General features: G+C 33.1%; 1 protein-coding gene across 1 annotated transcript in view; it reads left to right on the top strand.

Moving 5' to 3' along the window:
* The first annotated feature begins 1,183 nt into the window (after positions 1 to 1,183).
* The window catches only part of LOC134708642 (zinc finger HIT domain-containing protein 2-like), a 111,003-nt gene continuing 91,517 nt past the window's right edge, over positions 1,184 to 20,669 (top strand). The window contains exons 1-6 of the mRNA XM_063569288.1: positions 1,184 to 1,253; positions 5,523 to 5,672; positions 7,646 to 7,722; positions 11,167 to 11,208; positions 11,641 to 11,765; positions 12,018 to 12,107. Of these exons, the coding sequence (XP_063425358.1) occupies positions 1,222 to 1,253; positions 5,523 to 5,672; positions 7,646 to 7,722; positions 11,167 to 11,208; positions 11,641 to 11,765; positions 12,018 to 12,107 (516 nt within the window). The 5' untranslated portion in view covers positions 1,184 to 1,221. The remainder of the gene's footprint in view (positions 1,254 to 5,522; positions 5,673 to 7,645; positions 7,723 to 11,166; positions 11,209 to 11,640; positions 11,766 to 12,017; positions 12,108 to 20,669) is intronic.

Genomic DNA, 20,669 nt, shown 5'->3' with positions numbered 1-20,669 from the left:
ACCAATCATGAAAAGTTTGGATTGTTTATGGAAATAACATCATCAATATATCTGAATGTGAAATCAATTGACCGGGCTTTTTTTGTCTTCTATTTTTTTGTTTTTTATAAAAGAATCCGAAGGAACTCCAACTCATGAAAATAAAAAGGTGAGGCGCACAGTTTGTTCACATAGGAATACCGATAATTTGATGAAAAATATGTACCTTCAAAAGAAGGCGTATGTTATCCCAAAGTAATACATTTATAGTGTATGCTACCATTTTTAGGTTGAAAAGCAATACTGGCTTTTACTCGACGGGAGAGAGAGCGCCTATTGACGGCGTTGGAGAGCTGTTTTGAAGCCCTCAACTGACTTGGCGCACACTATTGCTTCTTCCAGTTGGTTCCAATGAATCACAGTCTTGACAAAGAATGAGTTCTTAAATTGTTCAGTTTTACAGTTTGTAGTATCAATTGCCTTTGAGTTGTTTTTAACTGAGTTGGTAACTATGTTTGTTCTCTCAACGTCTACAAAGCGTGTCTGTATGATTGTCCTTTTGGTTTTGCTTTTTACCAAAAAATCGTCAGGTTTGATAGCTGGGACCAATTAAAACCTCAACCACTCTGTACAGAAATATCAGTCTTTGGCTTGTTCTTCTGGACTGTAGGTTTTCAAGTTCCAGCACTGTTAGCATTTTGGTGACCGATCCTTCTTCTCTTGATTTATAGTCCCCAGTGATGAAACGGGCTGCTCTTCTTTGGATTCTTTCTAATTGGTTGATGTTGTTTGATGTATAAGGGTTCCATACAATTGTCCCATATTCCATCGTAGATCTCACGAATGAAATGTATACTGATTTCTTGCAGTCTGTTGGGCATAATCTTAGGTTGCGTCTAAAAAAGCCTAGTGTAGAATTCGCTTTCTTAGTTACATTTGAAATGTTGGTGGTCCATTTCAGATCGTTCGATATCTGTAGTCCCAGGTATGGATTGTGTTTGACCTGTTGGAATAAAGATTATTTGTTCATTTAAAATATGGTAAGATGTCATATGGTGGAGTGACTATCAGCACTGTTTTTAAAGAGAGCACAGGTAATGTTCTACAATTGAAAATATGGTTACTCTATAAAGATGAGATAGATTAAATCGGGTGCCCCTATTAACGGAGGAAGATACAGAACATACATGGATTTAAACATATTCTTAAAGTTCCTCTCCCTGAGATAAAAGATCCCCAAACATGGAAAATCGTGAAGAAAACGTCTGTAAATTGTATGTATCTATACTCCTCTCGGATGGGACTGACCCCACTAATTACACTAAGTTATCATTTTGAGTGTAGGAAATCCAGCTATGTAGTTGAACAGGTTGGGAACAACCCCTCAATGATTGAGGTTGAATGCAATGACTATCCTTATTATGAGGGATACATTTTAGTATTTTAGTATAAATGTATCTGTATTCTAAATGTAGTCCGAGATTACTCTGACGTCCTACGGCTGTTTTGCCAGACAAGCTTTGGCCATGGGACTTACGGCTCCAGCTTGTCTGGCAAAACAGCCGGCAGAGTAGGCAGAGTATTACTCCGACTAGTCAATGCTAGTATAAATGTATCATCATGGTTTTTTACAGGAATGATAAAACTTGATTAAATTGGGAATTTTCAATGTTATTTTGGGAAAAAAAAGGGGTTTTTCTAATTGAGAATGGGGCATATATTCATGATATTTGGACCCAAAATAAAGGCAGGAAAATCACTGCTTTAATAGAGGGACAAAAGATACTAGAGGGACAGTCAAACTCGTAAATCTTTAAAGCTTGTCATGGAATTCACCTTATTGGTATTTCGAGTTCATCCATCACTGGAAAAAACTCGTCAATTATACACGCCTTTATGACGTCATTTACCAGATAGAGGGGGTCGCCTGTATCCCTGCACTATTTACTTTTATCAAGCGTCTTAGTGATCGTCATTGCAGGATAAACTAGAAATAATGGTTGTTCTGTAGGTACTTAATGACAATTCCCTAATGACAGCAATGCTGATTGTCAATTTTGAGAATTGAATTTGCCCAATAATTCGTACATTAAAGAATTATAGTTTTCCAACCACTCGCTCAACATTGGAACGGAAGTGATGACGCCCCTCAACGCACAAATGACGTTCACTAAAACCAGAGTTTTTGACGTAAATGCATCGAACTCGAAAGTTGTCTGCTGTTGTTTGATGTCAGAAGTTCAAGCGGCTGGGTCAGCCAGGTATAGCAATAAGGTGTATAGAAGGAATCCATGACAAATCACCCCACACCTAATCGCCCACATTTTCAAAAACTTGCCCCACTTAAGGAAAAGGCTAAAATTCCATTGCAAATAGGTTGGATAACATGCCCCACTTATGAAAAGGGTTAACATCCCTGTGACAGAAGGTTTTGCCAACTTGCCCCACTCTTGACAAATAGATTAAACCACTTTGATTATTATTAGTGCCAACCTGGCAGTCAGGGTTATTACTTGTACAAGTTAATTTTATTTACTTGACGAAGTAAATAAAAATATACATAAAATTATATAAGTAAATGAATAATGTTTGAATAATCTCCCCTTATTTTCTGAAAAATTTACTTGTACAAACATGACAAATGTACAAGTAATTTTTTCTTACAATCCAATAAAACTCCTCAAGTTTTGAGATGTAAAATCATGCCTTTAATGATTTTCCCCAGGTTTGCTCAATTTTTTTTTATTAAAGTTCAATGTTTCATCTCATTAGTTCAACTAAGAAACTGATTGCGCAAAGATCTTGTATTTGCGCAAGGCCTTCAAAAATTGCTCTTTTGGGGCTTGTAAAGGAGCAGTGTTATAACAGAACAAGAAGATAACAGATAAATGGGATTTTTATTGTCCATGAAATTGCACTGAAATGATTAGTAAAGACATCAGCAAAGAGCAGATAATTTAAAATTCTATTAGAGCAAAGAAATCCAAAGAATTAATTAAAAAAAGATATGATGACTTTTTTACTTCTACAAGTAAATAAAATTCACTTGTATATAAAGAATCCTACAAATTTACTCATATATGTGTAAATATTTTTTTACTTCTTCAAGTAAATAAAAATTATTTGAATAAGTAGTACCCCTGACTACTCGACCCACTTATGAAAAAAGATGCAATCCTGTTGTATATCTATGTCCCTGCCCCACTTCAATACCCATGAAAACCTTAGTGAAGTGCTATAAATCAAATTGCTGTTAATTGAAATTTTTCAATTGAATGATTGTGATTCAATTAACAGTTTTATTTTCAATTGTTATACAAATAACTAATCTTACAAGTATAAAGTTATTCTCCAATAATGATACGAAAATGTATTTTCAATATTCTAAGAAAGTTAAGCATCATTTAATTTAAAAAAATTATGGTTTAATAAATTTCGTTTTTTTGGGGGGTATTCTGTGACAGTGTAGATTAGTTTTCATTTAAGTGGGGCTAGTTCATGTAGTTGGTAGACCTGAAAATTATATATTGAAGTAGATTTGCCTTTTTCAATAAGTGGGACAAGTTGACAGGGGAAATTTTAACAGGATTCAACCCTTTTCAAAAGTGAGGCGATTTGGTAAACCAGTTTGGGGCGATTTTTTAAAAAGTGGGCCGAGTTGGTGAAAAAGTGGTGTGATTTGGTATTGGGCATTTTGCCAGTGGGGCAATTTGTACTGCTTCCATATACATGGTATAGAAGTTCTTAAAGGAATAAATATTACAGTATACATGTATGTTTCTAACAGAATAAATGGTATAGAATATTTGTTATAACAGGAATAGATATTATGAAAATGTTTATAACAAAGTTTCCATTGGAACTTCTGTAAAGGTGAAACAAATATATGTTGACAAACTCACTCAGATCTTTGTACAAGTATTACAAAAATATACCTTTATCAAGTACATGATGTAGATCAGGGTTTAGGAAGTCAAGTTTGACAACCATCGAACAATAAGTACCAGTTTAAAAAGTTGTTTAACTAGTGATATTAATCCAGCTCCATATGTAAGTGTAGTATTAGTATTAAGCTTCATGTAGGCGTATTCATGTAGTTTCCTTGTCATGTAACACTTCTGAATGTTAGATATAAGGCTGATTGACATTGCAAACATCAATCAATCAATTGAAAGGATATTCTTCTCAACAACAACAAAAAACCAAAAAAACAAGATGGCAGAGGTCAACAAAAAGGATCAGTTAAAGGTCATTAATTCAGATGTCTATTCAAAATTTTTAAAAAACTATACAACCTTTAGAGTGGAACAGGTAAAAGGCTTCATTAACAATAAATGTAGCTCCGTAATAAATAAAAAAATATCTGTTTACCTCTCAATTTGGTGTCTTCATTGTAGTCCATGTTAAATTCCAATGGGAACAAACTGTGACCCTCTACTTGCCAACTTGTTTCTTTATTATTATGAGGCTGACCTCATGCAGGAATTTCTTAGGAAGAAAGATAAGAAGTTAGCAATATCCTTTAACTTTACTTTCCGCTATATAGATGATGTTCTTTCCCTAAACAATTCAAAATTTGGTGACTACATGTATGTGGAACGCATCTATCCCATCGAACTAGAGATAAAGGATACTACAGATACAGTTAAGTCGGCTTCATATCTTGACTTACATCTAGAAATTGATAATGAGAGTCGGTTGAAAACAAAACTTTATGACAAAAGTGATGATTTCAGCTTTCCAATTGTGAACTTTCCATTTCTAAGTAGCAACATTCCAGCAGCACCTGCATACAGGGTATATATCTCCAAATTGATGAGATATTCCCTTGCTTGCATTTCATATCATGATTTTCTTGATAGAGGGTTTCTGCTCACAAGGAAGCTATCAAACCAAGAGTTCCAAATGGTGAAGTTGAAATCATCCTTTCGTAAATTTTACGAACGTCAGCACGAGTTGGTTGACTGTTATGGAATAACCGTTTCACAAATGATATCCGATATGTTCCTTACGTCGTTACTACAATCCCCTTCCCTTTCATGAATGTGACCTACTGAATTATACTATTTACCGGATTTGTAATCACATAAGCAACACGACGGGTGCCACATGTGGAGCAGGATCTGCTTATCCTTCCAGAGAACCTGAGATCAGCCCTAGTTTTTGGTGGGGTTCGTGTTGTTTATTCTTTAGTTTTCTATGTTGTGTCATGTGTACTATTGTTTGTCTGTTTGTCTTTTTCATTTTTAGCCATGGCGTTGTCAGTTTGTTTTAGATTTATGAGTTTGACTGTCCCTTTTGTATCTTTCGTCCCTCTTTTAAAGTCAAGCTGATTTATTTTAAAAACAAATTCAACTGTCATGAATTAAAAAATTATACTTTTAAACATAAATGCTAAATTACAAGATAAAAACAATATTTGTACATTGTAGAAAAATATAAAATGTGTTGTACTAACTGACCAAAGAGGAGAAATAATTGGCAAGTATTGCTTTTCTTTCTGTTTTAAGCTCATGCAAATAAAGTTTTTTTTATTTTTACAGATGTTTGAAAACTAAAGCTAAGTACACATGTCCTCGCTGTAACATCCAATATTGCTCATTAGAATGTTACAAGGGGGAAAAACATGTGCAATGTTCAGAGAATTTTTACAAGGAATGTTTTATGGAAGGATTGAAAGACTTTGGTTCCAGGTTTGTAGTTAACATTAGGTCATTAAGGTTATTGTAGTTTCTGTAATGACGATAGAAGTTGTCCCACTAACCATGCTAACCAGGGAACCTATACTTCAAATCAAATTATTTTGGCAAATATCTTTATTTTGTGTTTATCCCTTTCTAGACTGCTCAGTTGTAACTTTTTTTCTTTTTTTTTTAATTTTTATTATTTATAACTTCTAATTTACAACATAATATACACAAATATAATAGCAATATATAATATATAAATCTATAGATATTATCTAATCAATACAACTGTCTATTAGGAAGCAATTTTTTTTTTTTTTTTTTTTTAAAATACAAATATAAGATATAGAGTAAAGCAGTTTGAACACTGGAGAGAGAGAGGGAGAGAGAGAGAGAGAGAGAGAGAGAGAGAGAGAGAGAGAGAGAGAGAGAGAGAGAGAGAGAGAGAGAAAGAGAAAGAGAGTGAGAGAGAATAGTGTGATGAGTTTTCAATATAATTCATCTAGAAATTGAATTCTTTTTTAGTATAGTAAATACAGCATTTTCATTTATAACATGTATAATATTGAATGTAAAGTATATACATTTTTGTATTTAACTAAGTAATATATCAAAAACATTCCATTCTCTGAGAAAATGATGTTCACATTTGTTTTTCATAGCAATATTTTTGTCCATTGCATACACATATTTCATCTTTTCTTTTACTGAGTTTAATGTAAGATTTTTTTTAAAACATCTAGAATTATAAATATATTGCTTTATGGTAAGAAAAATAGTATTTTCTGCATTGCCTTTTGATATTTTTGCAGAGTTACCAAACAAAAAAACTTCTTGTGTAAAAAGTACACTAATTCCATTGGTCAGAAACCAATTTTCAATCTGTTCTAATAATAATTGTGTATGTTCACATTCCCAAAATAAATGTTCTAATGTTTCAATTTCTCTTTTACAAAAAGTACAATTTGGATTATCATAAATCTTAATTTTATAAAGAAATTTGTTTGTAGCTAAGATTCGATTATTGAATCTATACTGTAGCCACTGTAACTTAGTATTATTTGTGACAACAAATGGCAGTTTATAAATTTTTTTCCAATGATTTTGATCAAAGCCAAAAATTTCAGTCCATTTCAGCTCAGTTGTAACTTAATAAACAAAAGGTGGAGTACATATACCAGGAGAGAAGCACTGACCTTCCCCTGGATTGATTGATTGATTAATTAGAGTGTATAACATCCCTTTCGGTGATTTTGCCCTACTTTGTGACAGTCTGTTTTTATTTGTGGAAGAAAACAGAAAGTCGGGAGAGAACCACTGACCTTAAAGAAAAAGAGGTGGGGAAATAGAAAATTGACACAGGGGAAACCCTGCTCACAATCTTAGTGTTGACAGGCTAGCGATACAGTATAATTCGACTACTTAGACCAATCAGCCACTGAGGTTATACCTTTCAGAGAAAAATGGTCATATTATATATAAAATTATGTACAGACAGTATGTAAAAAAAACCAGGTCACACATTGTTTCCAAGAATTGATAAGAAAACATGATTCCGCCACAGTAATATAATCATGATATAAATATATATATATATATATCATGTATATTATCACTACAATATAAAAAAGATGTGATATGATTGCCAATGAATCAACTCTCCACAACAGACCAAATGACACAGAAATTAACAACCATAGGTCAACATACTGTCATACAGCCTTTAGCATGTTTAGTTTAAACAATATTTTCGACCATTTAAAGTGTTGTTTTCAATTTTTAGAATATTTTATTTAGAAAAATCAAAACAAAGTATACAATTCTATTACATGATATAAGTAGGATTCAGAAACAATCAATGTTTAATTTTTCTTAAACATTTTCTGTCCTTAAACTAAAAGTTTCAGTAACATTTGAAGAATTATATGTTTATTTCTTATACATATTCTATCATGTTTATAAAATCTTATCTTTGATAGCAAAGAAGATAAACAGAATGTTTTAGAGATGTTACAGAGAGTCAAAGATGAAGATCCTGGTTTTGATTCAGATGATGGTAACTGTCATGTTTCTACACATAACGAGATGTTGTATCATTCCCAATGAGATTACTATTCACTTGATTCTGATGATGGTAACTGTCATGTTTCTACACAAAACGAGATGTTGTATCATTCCCAATGAGACTATTATTCACTTGATTCTGATGATGGTAACTGTCATGTTTCTACACATAACGAGATGTTGTATCATTCCCAATGAGATTATTATTCACTTGATTCTGATGATGGTAACTGTCATGTTTCTACACATAACAAGATGATGTATCATTCCCAATGAGATTATTATTCACTTGATTCAGATGATGGTAACTGTCATGTTTCTACACATAACGTGATGTTGTATCATTCCCAATGAGATTATTATTAACTTGATTCAGATGATGGTAACTGTCATGTTTCTACACATAACGAGATGTTGTATCATTCCCAATGAGATTATTATTCACTTGATTCTGATGATGGTAACTGTCATGTTTCTACACATAACGAGATGTTGTATCATTCCCAATGAAATTATTATTCACTTGATTCAGATGATGGTAACTGTCATGTTTCTACACATAACGAGATGTTGTATCATTCCCAATGAGACTATTATTCACTTGATTCTGATGATGGTAACTGTCATGTTTCTACACATAACGAGATGTTGTATCATTCCCAATGAGATTATTATTCACTTGATTCTGATGATGGTAACTGTCATGTTTCTACACATAACGAGATGTTGTATCATTCCCAATGAAATTATTATTCACTTGATTCAGATGATGGTAACTGTCATGTTTCTACACATAACGAGATGTTGTATCATTCCCAATGAGACTATTATTCACTTGATTCTGATGATGGTAACTGTCATGTTTCTACACATAACGAGATGTTGTATCATTCCCAATGAAATTATTATTCACTTGATTCAGATGATGGTAACTGTCATGTTTCTACACATAACGAGATGTTGTATCATTCCCAATGAGATTATTATTCACTTGATTCTGATGATGGTAACTGTCATGTGTCTTCACATAACGAGATGTTGTATCATTCCCAATGAGATTATTATTCACTTGATTCAGATGATGGTAACTGTCATGTTTCTACACATAACGAGATGTTGTATCATTCCCAATGAGATTATTATTCACTTGATTCTGATGATGGTAACTGTCATGTGTCTTCACATAACGAGATGTTGTATCATTCCCAATGAGATTATTATTCACTTGATTCAGATGATGGTAACTGTCATGTTTCTACACATAACGAGATGTTGTATCATTCCCAATGAGATTATTATTCACTTGATTCTGATGATGGTAACTGTCATGTTTCTACACATAACAAGATGTTGTATCATTCCCAATGAGATTATTATTCACTTGATTCAGATGATGGTAACTGTCATGTTTCTACACATAACAAGATGTTGTATCATTCCCAATGAGATTATTATTCACTTGATTCAGATGATGGTAACTGTCATGTTTCTACACATAACGAGATGTTGTATCATTCCCAATGAGACTATTATTCACTTGATTCTGATGATGGTAACTGTCATGTTTCTACACATAATCAGGTGTTGTATCATTCCCAATGAGATTATTATTCACTTGATTCAGATGATGGTAACTGTCATGTTTCTACACATAATGAGATGTTGTATCATTCCCAATGAGATTATTATTCACTTGATTCTGATGATGGTAACTGTCATGTTTCTACACATAACAAGATGTTGTATCATTCCCAATGAGATTATTATTCACTTGATTCAGATGATGGTAACTGTCATGTTTCTACACATAACGAGATGTTGTATCATTCCCAATGAGATTATTATTCACTTGATTCAGATGATGGTAACTGTCATGTTTCTACACATAATGAGATGTTGTATCATTCCCAATGAGATTATTATTCACTTGATTCTGATGATGGTAACTGTCATGTTTCTACACATAACAAGATGTTGTATCATTCCCAATGAGATTATTATTCACTTGATTCAGATGATGGTAACTGTCATGTTTCTACACATAACGAGATGTTGTATCATTCCCAATGAGATTATTATTCACTTGATTCTGATGATGGTAACTGTCATGTTTCTACACATAACGAGATGTTGTATCATTCCCAATGAGATTATTATTCACTTGATTCAGATGATGGTAACTGTCATGTTTCTACACATAACGAGATGTTGTATCATTCCCAATGAGATTATTATTCACTTGATTCTGATGATGGTAACTGTCATGTTTCTACACATAACGAGATGTTGTATCATTCCCAATGAGATTATTATTCACTTGATTCAGATGATGGTAACTGTCATGTTTCTACACATAACGAGATGTTGTATCATTCCCAATGAGATTATTATTCACTTGATTCAGATGATGGTAACTGTCATGTTTCTACACATAACGAGATGTTGTATCATTCCCAATGAGATTGTTATTCACTGAAGATCACAGGACAAGAACCTTTACAGCTACAAATTACCACAAGGCCTTCAGCAATGAGCAAAATTTATACCTTATGACATAGTAGTCAGAAAAAGGCCCAGGGAAGACAAATGATAAATTATTCAAAAGAGTAAACAAATGACCTGATTTATACTAAAATCATATATAACAATTATAATGCACTTTACAAATAGACAAATATTTCACTACAGATTCGTGGCTTGATACTGACACATGGAGAGTGTGATGGTACTGTGGATTCATTATTATTCTTCGGATACCAATTTTCGTGGGTTTCGTGGGAACAGACGAACCACAAAATTAAATGATCAACAAATATCAAATTGTCTATAGGCTTGTTTGCAGATTTCTCTAAAACCACGAAATTAAATATCCCAAACATGAAAATTTTCCTCAATCCACGATAATTGGTACCCAAGAAAATAAATGAATCCACAGTAATATATAAATAAGGAAATGTGATATGATCATGGTCAATAAGACAACTATTAACCAAAGGATGTGGACGTTGCATGTTTTAGAGTGCTACAACCTATCACCTACCCAAGACAGTGGTGTCACAGCACATAATTAGAACAAACTGTAAAATGTATTAGAAAAGACTTGACTCAATCGATTAGAACTAAGCACATAAGCAGCCAACAAAAAGATAAAATTTACAAAGTATTGATCTAAGAGAACTTACAGTCAACTCAAAGCAAATTAGAAGCACAAATCAAGTAGAGGTTTAGGTAGATAAGGTTCTAAGATAAAATTGATAAATAAAGGGCTTTTTTTCACACTACAGAAGATGCAAAATTGCCTGATTTTGTATGAATTCTCTAATAATTTTGTACAGTATTTTATCAGTAAAAATATAACATATTCTCTCTCCAAACAAGTATTATATGTCATAGGAGAAATTACATAACCTGCCTTAATAACATGTTTACTTTATAGATAATGAAGATTTGGAGGCTAGGCTAGAAGGTTTGGATTTAGGTATGTAACTAGGGGTAATTGTCCTTATCAATGTCAACATATATGCAGCTATTTTTCTCCAACACATATTCTTTTGGAATAAAATTAGAAGAAGTATCTAATTAGTGCACCCATAAAAAAAAACATACATTAATGTGTAAAGTGATTAGTCTTGTCTATTGGTCTGAGAATGTCTCATAATCCTCTCTCAAAACTTTTTACAACAGGCATTAGAGATAAGTATCTCTCTTAGAGATAAATAAAACATAAGCAATTTCATCTTTTCTATCAAGTCTTTTGGATTATCTGGTACCTACAATATAAATTCTATTTGAGAAGGAGCTTTGTACAGGGTTTGAACTCAAAGTAATATATCCATGCCCTATTCATGCTATTCTTAACCAAAAAATGTCGTCCTAGTAGTGAGTTTTGAGATAGCAATTTGTATTTTAGAAACAGATAGCAAGACTGTTTGGAATAAATTAACAGACAAAGAAAAGAAAGAGTTTGAGAGGTTGATGGCAGGTGGAGAGTTATCTACCTTGGTTGAAGTTTGGGCACCATGGTGGAATGATAAGGTATAACTTGGTCTCTGTCATATAACATCCATAACTTTGTTGTATTGTTGGGTAGCTCATTAACATATATTTCACATTTCATTTTATTTATAGTTTCTTTATGATTTTCTGTTCTGTTGCTTGAAATTACAATATTTGATGAAATAATTTCTATTTTATAGTTTTACATGATTTTCACCATTGGCCTCTGTAACAATTATCATGATTTATCCAATCACTATATCATATCACCTAGATGTATAATTGATTCAGGTTTTGATATCAGAAATGAATGACAGAAAAGTAAAGACAAGAATCCCAGCTATTCAGAAGGATATAACTGATATTTCAACTTTATTGTCAGTAAGTACACACTTCAAAGATATCTATGTACAAGATGTTACTGAAAGTCAGTATAAAATTCACAGAAATCTGTGTATAAGATGTTACTGGTAGCATAGACAGATCCTGCCCCACCCCCCCACCTTTTTTTGGGGGAAAATTGTTGATTACATATTGAATCACTAATTGATAACTGAAGCAGGTTCCCTCTTGTGGCAGTCATTGGGCCCCTTCATAAATAGTAATGGGCCCTCCACTGGGTAGATAATCAGAACAAACATCACAAAAAGCACAAGACACAGATATCTATGAACAAAAATATAACTGGTATTTTTAGGTAAGTTTCATTGTGACCTCAGCTGCTCCCAAAGGGTTAGCAGTACCTACCCAAATAATGGGAACTGTTGTATTACTTATTTCAAGTATAAATACAGTGATAAGTCACATTCAGTTAGGTCACAAATATCATGATGGCCCCCATCAAACTTTAGAAATAATGTCCCAAATTCACTGTAAAAAAATCAGAAGGTTTATTTTTATTATCAACTACTTTTCATCATCTAGATATTAGGCAGACTCAAATGTATCTGGGATATCAATTATTTCAAGTTAATTAAGAAAAATGCAGTAAGCACAGTACCTAAACTTTGAATCAGTCTTTGAAAGTACATCATCTATGTAGGTGACTGCTCCTCAAGAATAAAGAAACAAGTCAGCTGTAGAGAGGCACATTTTGTTACACTACCAACAATTTGACTAGCGTTTACATGTACATTAAATGCCGCTATAAAAACAGTACTTTTAGGAAACATCACTAATCAGTACATTAAATGCCGCTATATAAACAGTACTTTTAGGAAACATCACTAAACAGTACATTAAATGCCGCTATATAAACAGTACTTTTAGGAAACATCACTATTCAGTACATTAAATACCTCTATAGAAACAGTACTTTCAGGAAACATAACTAAACAGTACATTAAATGCCGCTATATAAACAGTACTTTTAGGAAACATCACTATTCAGTACATTAATTTTTATATCATTTTCAGTAATGTTGGAAAAAAGTTGATTACAGTACTGAAAATTTCAGTCATTTTTCAGTACTGAAAAATTCAGTCATTTTTCAGTACTGAAAAATTCAGTCATTTTTCAGTACTGAAAATTTCAGTCATTTTACAGTACTGAAAATTTCAGCCATTTTTCAGTACTGAAAATTTCAGCCATTTTTCAGTACTGAAAATTTCAGCCATTTTTCAGTACTGAAAATTTCAGTCATTTTTCAGTACTGAAAATTTTAGTCATTTTTCAGCACTGTAAATTTCAGTTATTTTTCAGTACTGAAGATTTCAGCCATTTTTAAGTCTTGAAAATTTCAGCCATTTTTCAGTACTGGAAGCATATAGCTTTGTGTCTCCTTTGTCCATAAGGACCTTCACGTGCTGGTCTGATAAACTTATTTACTTGAGGATCGACATTAAAGATATTTGCAACAAGTTTTAGAAGCTTCTGAAAACCTTAAATTGTCCATTAGACCTATAGTAGTAATAAAGTACGAAACAAGCGTTTGTAGTTACATCAAAGAAAACATAACTTCGGGCCAGCCCAAGACCTCTTCTTGGTGCCGGATTTCTCGCATGTGGAAGGCCTATTGGTGGCCTTGAGTTGTTTTGTACGAGTTGTTGAAATATTCCCCGATTCCATTCGTATTCAATATGCATGCATCAATGGTTAATACACTAGTAATTTTTGGGGACCTTTATAGCTTGTGTTGAAGGCCGTATCTTGACCTATAATGGTTAACTTATTTTAAATTGTTATTTGAATGGAGAGTTGTCTCATTGGCACTAATACCACATCTTCGTATATCAATTAAAACCACCATTATCTGTATGTGCATATCCCAGTTAGGTGTGCGTTTGTTTTCTGCTTTTACCTTTGTCTTTATCATAATCTTTCTATTTTGATATTTTTCATATAGATGGAACATTTATTCTTTTTATAACTGTTTCGCCATTTTTTTTATAAATATGACACCGTATAGCTGACAATGTGTCTTAGGGTTGTTCCAATTGTATGTGTCTAATAAAACCTCAAAAGCAGAAAATACAAAACCAACACAATATCGTTTTCTACATGCAAAAACTAACATAATAATGAAATATTAAAACTAACACTGATTTGTACTAGACAGACTCGCTGAGCAGAATTTTATAGTCTAAGTTATGTCATCATATCTGGTCACATCAGTCTGATTCCCAGACTCTTTACAAGTATTTGGTCTTACTTTAACCAATTTTCAAAATTTTGGTTTGTCTCAGCCGCGATTCGAACCTACTGCATGACAAGACAAGATATAAACACAAATATAGTTCATGATAGGTTATCTAGGCTACATGTACTTGTATTGTACGAACTTGGCTTACTTTAAAGTTCAGATAAGATTGGGAAAAGTGTTCAAACAACATGTATCTTTAAAGTTTGAATTTAGATGTCTTTAATTTTTTTAATATATGGTTTATCGTCTGTCCATATATCGGAACTTGTTGCTGCAATGTATTTTCACGAAATTCAAATTAGAAATGTATCATGACACTTTTATGTTGGTTTAGCGATGTTACTATCAGACATTTCAAATTTATTTTTTGTGTGGTACGTTTTACTGCAGTCATATAATGTTGTGTAAACGAGTCTTATATTTCATTACTCAAGTGTCAGTACTACATGCAATGGCGCTTGTTCCCGAACGGTTGTAAAAATAATAACATATACAAGTATCTAGTTTACGATAACCCTTTACCCCTGTACTTCCGCTTATAGTTGACAATGATCTTTTTAATAACATTTCACAATCATGTTTCATATGCAGACATATGAAGACATCCATATTAACTTAAGCAACAAACTCTCAAAGAAGAAAAATTCCTTTATGGTAATGTCTAGCTTGTATGACAACTTTGCCAACAGTAGTTTTGATTTTAAATCGAGGGATGAATCCGTGAAATGTTATAACTAAAGATAGGATAACGTATCAACACCTAGTTATAACAGATGGATAACGTTTACCATAATAAAGCAGTCCTTTGAAACAAAATCTAAACTGAAGAAAACATTTTTAGACATTGTTATATAGCTTCAACTGTTTGAGATATCTTAGACAACATTATGGCAAATAGTTAAAAAATTTGTTTTAAATAATTTTATTGTTCGGTAGCAGCTGTTCTTTCATCCACTCGTACTAAATTTCTGTACAGCTCCACCTTTTTCTCCTCACTATGACCTTCTATTTGGTCATAAAGTGCCTGGACTTTGGTCCAAAAGGTGCCCTTTAATACGTTTTCTCTCTGCATAAATCTCTAGAAAATAAATTGAGGGATGAATGAATGGCTAGTTGTTTATTCAATATCTAATGGCAATTCAGATGAAAACAACAAGAGGCAAGAGGCTGTCACAACGACAGCAAACCGGATTTATAACATTTATTTTGTGTCCTGCCGGGCAATATCACAAGAACCATAACTGATGAACGGTGAAATTGAAAATTGTTAATATTGAATTTGATCGCAATTTTGTCATCAGTATCAACATATTAAAATTTGAAATGCTTAGGTTGAATGGTTCATGAGGAAATGCAACAATATGAATGGAAACGCCATTTTTAGATCTTTCAAGAACCATAACTCTTGAACGGTAAAAGTCAAAATCGACATTATTGAACTTGACCTTCATTTTGTTGTCAGTAACAACATATTAAAATTTTGAAAGCTTTAATTGAACGGTTCATGAGTAAATGCTAAACACTCTCATTCTTAAACATATTAAAAATGTTTAAACTATTTTATGTGCTTGTTTAGTGCTTGTTTAAATGCTTAAACACCGCTACATATTTTATATGCACCTGTTCTAAGTCAGGGGCCTGTTGTTCAGTGGTTGTTGCTTGTTGATGAGGTTCGTATGTGTTTTTTGTTTCTAGTTGTGTATATAGATTAGACCGTTGTTTTTTCTGTTTGAATTGTTTATAACTTACTGTTCGGTGTGAGCAATGGTTCCGTTTTGTAGACCGCATTTTAACCCATAAAATTATGACTTGCATGGAGAGTTGTCTCAGTGGTATCTGTTCTACACCTTCTTATTTACACATGTGTTCATATATCAAATAGAATCCTTAACATGTAATAAAGACGTGTTTATTTTGTAATATGACTGATTTTTACAGTATATGCTTTGATGTTATAGTATACCATTAAAACAGATTGTGTTCAATAATATTCAGTAAGAACACGAAGAACACGACAGACACATGGATACAGCGACATAACGCAAGAAAAAGAAACAATCATCATCATTCATAAATGAAAAATTAGTTAAGTTTAATCGTGAAATCAGTACTTATAAGTATACTATGGAGTTTATCGTGTGGTACCGAAATATCGAAAACATGGAAAGACATGTTTGTTGTCGTTTATATGCTACATGTGCTACCTATATAATTACTGGGTTGTTTTTTTTAAATATATTTACCATCACGAGAACCAACTTCTTCCTTTTCTCGACCACTGAGTTGTTAAAAGTTGAGGGGTCGGTAAAGTTTCTAAAAAGCCGCCTCAGTTGCTTTTCTTTGCTCATGGTCATAGTTGCTTTAAGCTACAATTGTAAACACGGGAAACAATCACATATAAGTTCATTTACATACTGTATGAAGATGATAGAATATACTTCAAACATTATGACAGGTTTGACTATAATTGATAGTAGCATATATTTTTTTTATAAACTGGTCCACTTTTCATCATCGCTAACCGGATATTGTTGGTGATGTACGTAAATTTTTACCAGTGTATCGTCAAATGCGATAGATAAAGATAGTGCCAAAAATGTGTCTAGCAACATATTCTCTTACATGTAACATGTTTCTTTACGTAATTACAATCACGAATGCTAAAGGTATTGTCTGAGATTGCCCTGACGTGCTAACGACCTTTTTTACGACTTACTAGGGGACTAAAATGAAAGTTTTACATAACACAGACAATTATTGCTGTCTTTTTTCGGGTTGTTGTATCTATGACGCATTCCCAATTTCAATTCTTAGTTTTTATCGTATTAACTGGAATTCGAAAAACTGGTAATTGGTATACTCATCTGTGTAAAACGCAGATATTGATTTACGTGCACTTGCTGTGATGTGAGTGAGCTATCTTTGTTTTAATCATATTTATATAATTGTTCCGTTCTCCGTTTTTACTATTCTTATATGCTTATTTTTGTTTCTTGACTTCCGTTTTGTAATAGCTGATTAGTTCACTTGCTTCATTAAGTGCTTGATTAACTTAATATGGTTACACCGCAACACATCATTTATTGTTCTTGTAAGATTTCGAAATAAAAAGTTTATTACTGAAGATATAAAGTTACCGTTCTTAACATAGCTGGCCTATACTCAGTGCAAAATTTTCTTTTTATAAAGGATAACCCTTCCTGTATTTCTGAAGGTTTTGCCGGTCTTCCCATTTCCTCCCTAATTAATACACTGACTTCAGTCTACAAAGAGTAAAGATAAAGTTAGTCAATTAAGATCAAACCATGTATTCAATATAAATCAGGTATGTTCCAGAGTATTTATGTAAAAATTTCGATACAGATAATCATAAGTGCTAGACACAAATAATGTTATACCAAGTATTGAGGAAAGATGATATACCTGGGGCATAGTTAAAAGAAAAGCAAACAACAGAGAAGAGCGTAGAAAACTTGTTCTTGCCCTATGTGCCATCGGGCATAGCAAGGACTAAGTAAGTAGGCAAATATTGAAAACTGTAAAAAAAAAAAATATCAAGAACCGGCGAATAAGACAAAAAATGATGAGGCAGGTCAGATTATACGACTTAATAAAAATGTAAGCCAAAATATTTCATCCTAGCATCCCTATAAAAATCTAATGGTGCCTTCATTATTCAGTTGTACCATGGAAGTATAATACTTCCATCTTCCATGGTTGTACGAACTTATAATTGTGAATGCGCAAAATGTGTATGATTTACATGTAGCAGATATCGCTATGAATTAATTATTACCTCCCTTGGTAACTCCAAATTTCATATTTAATGTATTTCATTGTTAATTAATTTACATGAAACTTAATACGTATATATTTGTTAAACTTCATAGATTTTGATATTTGAATTCATTAGTTAAAGATAATTCATTAATATTTTAAAATTGAGTATTTGCATCGTCGCAAAACCTTTCATTACCTTCTACGAGAAACTTATATATTTTAGATAAGTACTTTGAAGTCACGATCATTAAACGTAAATTATTTAATGCCCAAAAAGGCGCAAGCCAGGGCCGACCGTGCAAGGGCTGTATAGCCAGTCAAGGTCGTTAAAAACTTCCATTTGTTTTGCATTAAACGTTGAGCCAGTCAAGGTCGTTTAAAACTTCCATTTGTTGCATTAAACGTACAAGGGCTGGAAAGCCGGTCAACATCGTTAAAAACTTCCATATGTTGCATTAATGACCGCCGACCGTGACAGTGCTATAAAGCCTTAAGATCGTTAAACACTTCCATATATATATATACAATAATGACCGACCGTGCAAGGGCAGGATAGCCAGTCAAGGTCGGTATAACCCTCCATTTGTGGCTATTTAGCATGGTAAATATGCCATGTCTGTATAGCCAGTCAAGGTCGTTATAAATTTCCATTTGATATTCAGTAAGCCATACAACCGTGCTAAAGGCTGTATAGCCAGTTCAGTTCGTTAGAAACTTCCACTGCCACCCAGCAAACTGTTTTAAAGTATAACTAGCCAATTAAGGAGGTGGTAGAAACGTCAACCACTAAAGCCCTTCTATAACCCATAACTCCCAACCTGGGTATGAATTGTTATAACTCCATGTGTCCCTCCGTTTCATTTAGGTAGATTATTACTTGTCGTCCAGTTGGTAAACGTTGTATAAAGCATTTGGTTGGATTACATATGATTTTTCATTTTAAGTTCAGTTTGCCACGATAGTCAAGTCCCGCTGGAGTCAATGACAACGGTTAATTGATTTTACAGGTACCATAGTTTAAAATAATCTGGGATTAAATCTAATAAACATAAAGGCTGATGTATCGTAAACTTCAGCTCATGAATTGTGTTCTCAAAACTAAGTAACTTGTAGATACAGTGTTGCTTCTTACAGTTAACAGAAGGATAAGAAGATGATGCTGGTTCCCTGCTCATTTCCGTCCTCTTCGAAAGGTGGTGAATGCCTGCTAGATTTGGACGTTTAGAAAAGTAACTCTAAAATCTGCAAACACTCGTATGGAGCCTCGAACAAAATTTAAGATTGGATATAAAAAAGAAGATGTTGTATGATTGCCAATGAGACAACTATCCACAAAAGACCAAAATGACACAAACATTAACAACTCTAGGTCACCGTACGGCCTTCAACAATGAGCAAAGCCCATGGCGCATAGTCAGCTATAAAAAGCCACGATAAGACAATGTGAAACAATTTAAACAAGAAAACTGACGGCATTATTTGTGTAAAAAATGAAAGAAAAACAAATATGTAACACATAAACAAACGACAACCACTGAATTACAGGCTCCTGTCAGGCTGACTTGGGACAGGCACAAACATAAATAATGTGGCGGAGTTAAACATGTTAGCGGGATCCCAACCCTCCCCTAACCTGAGACTATGGTATAACAGTACAACATAAGAACGAACTCAATCTAATTGAAATATAGATCTCCGATTTCGTTATACTACGTTACTACATATGAGTAACGTAGTATAACGAAATCGGAGATCTATATTTCAATTAGATTGGAACGAACTATAAAGATCAGTTGAAAAAGGCTTAACTCATCAGGTAGACAAAAAATACGAGTGGGTTTGTGTTTTCTATGGGTGAAACCCATTAACAAAAAACATTTAGTAAAGCCCCGAAGTATATTGACAGTCAATTTCTATACCAAAATAAACCAAACAATTAAATATACTCTAAACAAATACAGGTTGGTTTGTGTCGTCTCTTGACACTATTATAAAGTATTATATGGAAAATCTATTATATTTTTTTTTCAATTATTGAAAATATGCGTCTTCTGAACAGAAACGACATTCGCTGGGGTTTCACGCAACCTTTTTGTAAATCCTTGACCCACATAGATCGAAAAGTATTTACGTAACAATAATGCAACGTATAACTGTACCCTCAGTAGTTCATCAGTTTCAAATCAGATCTTGCATTCCGTCATGCAAATATTGTTCAACGTAATTCTAATATGTAGCCAGTTTATTCTTTGAACAGCGTTATGCTGATAAAAATATACGAGTGTTTATAACAGCATGCACCCGTGAAACTATTATTATATAGACGAATTATATAATATGTTTATGTGTTCAGCCTTGTATCACCTTCACTTGTAGAGTTGTCACTTGTTCAGACGTATTTATAATATAATCATATTTCTGTGACTGTATCGTACATCAATTTGTACGATCCTATGCAGGACAGATCCAGTCATTTAAAAAAAGGCCGGAGTGGTGGTGGGGCTGTTCTAACTCAGAGTAA

Source organism: Mytilus trossulus, chromosome 2, assembly GCF_036588685.1.
Source record: "Mytilus trossulus isolate FHL-02 chromosome 2, PNRI_Mtr1.1.1.hap1, whole genome shotgun sequence".
NCBI lineage: Eukaryota > Metazoa > Mollusca > Bivalvia > Mytilida > Mytilidae > Mytilus > Mytilus trossulus.
This window is presented reverse-complemented; position numbering and strand designations above follow the sequence as displayed.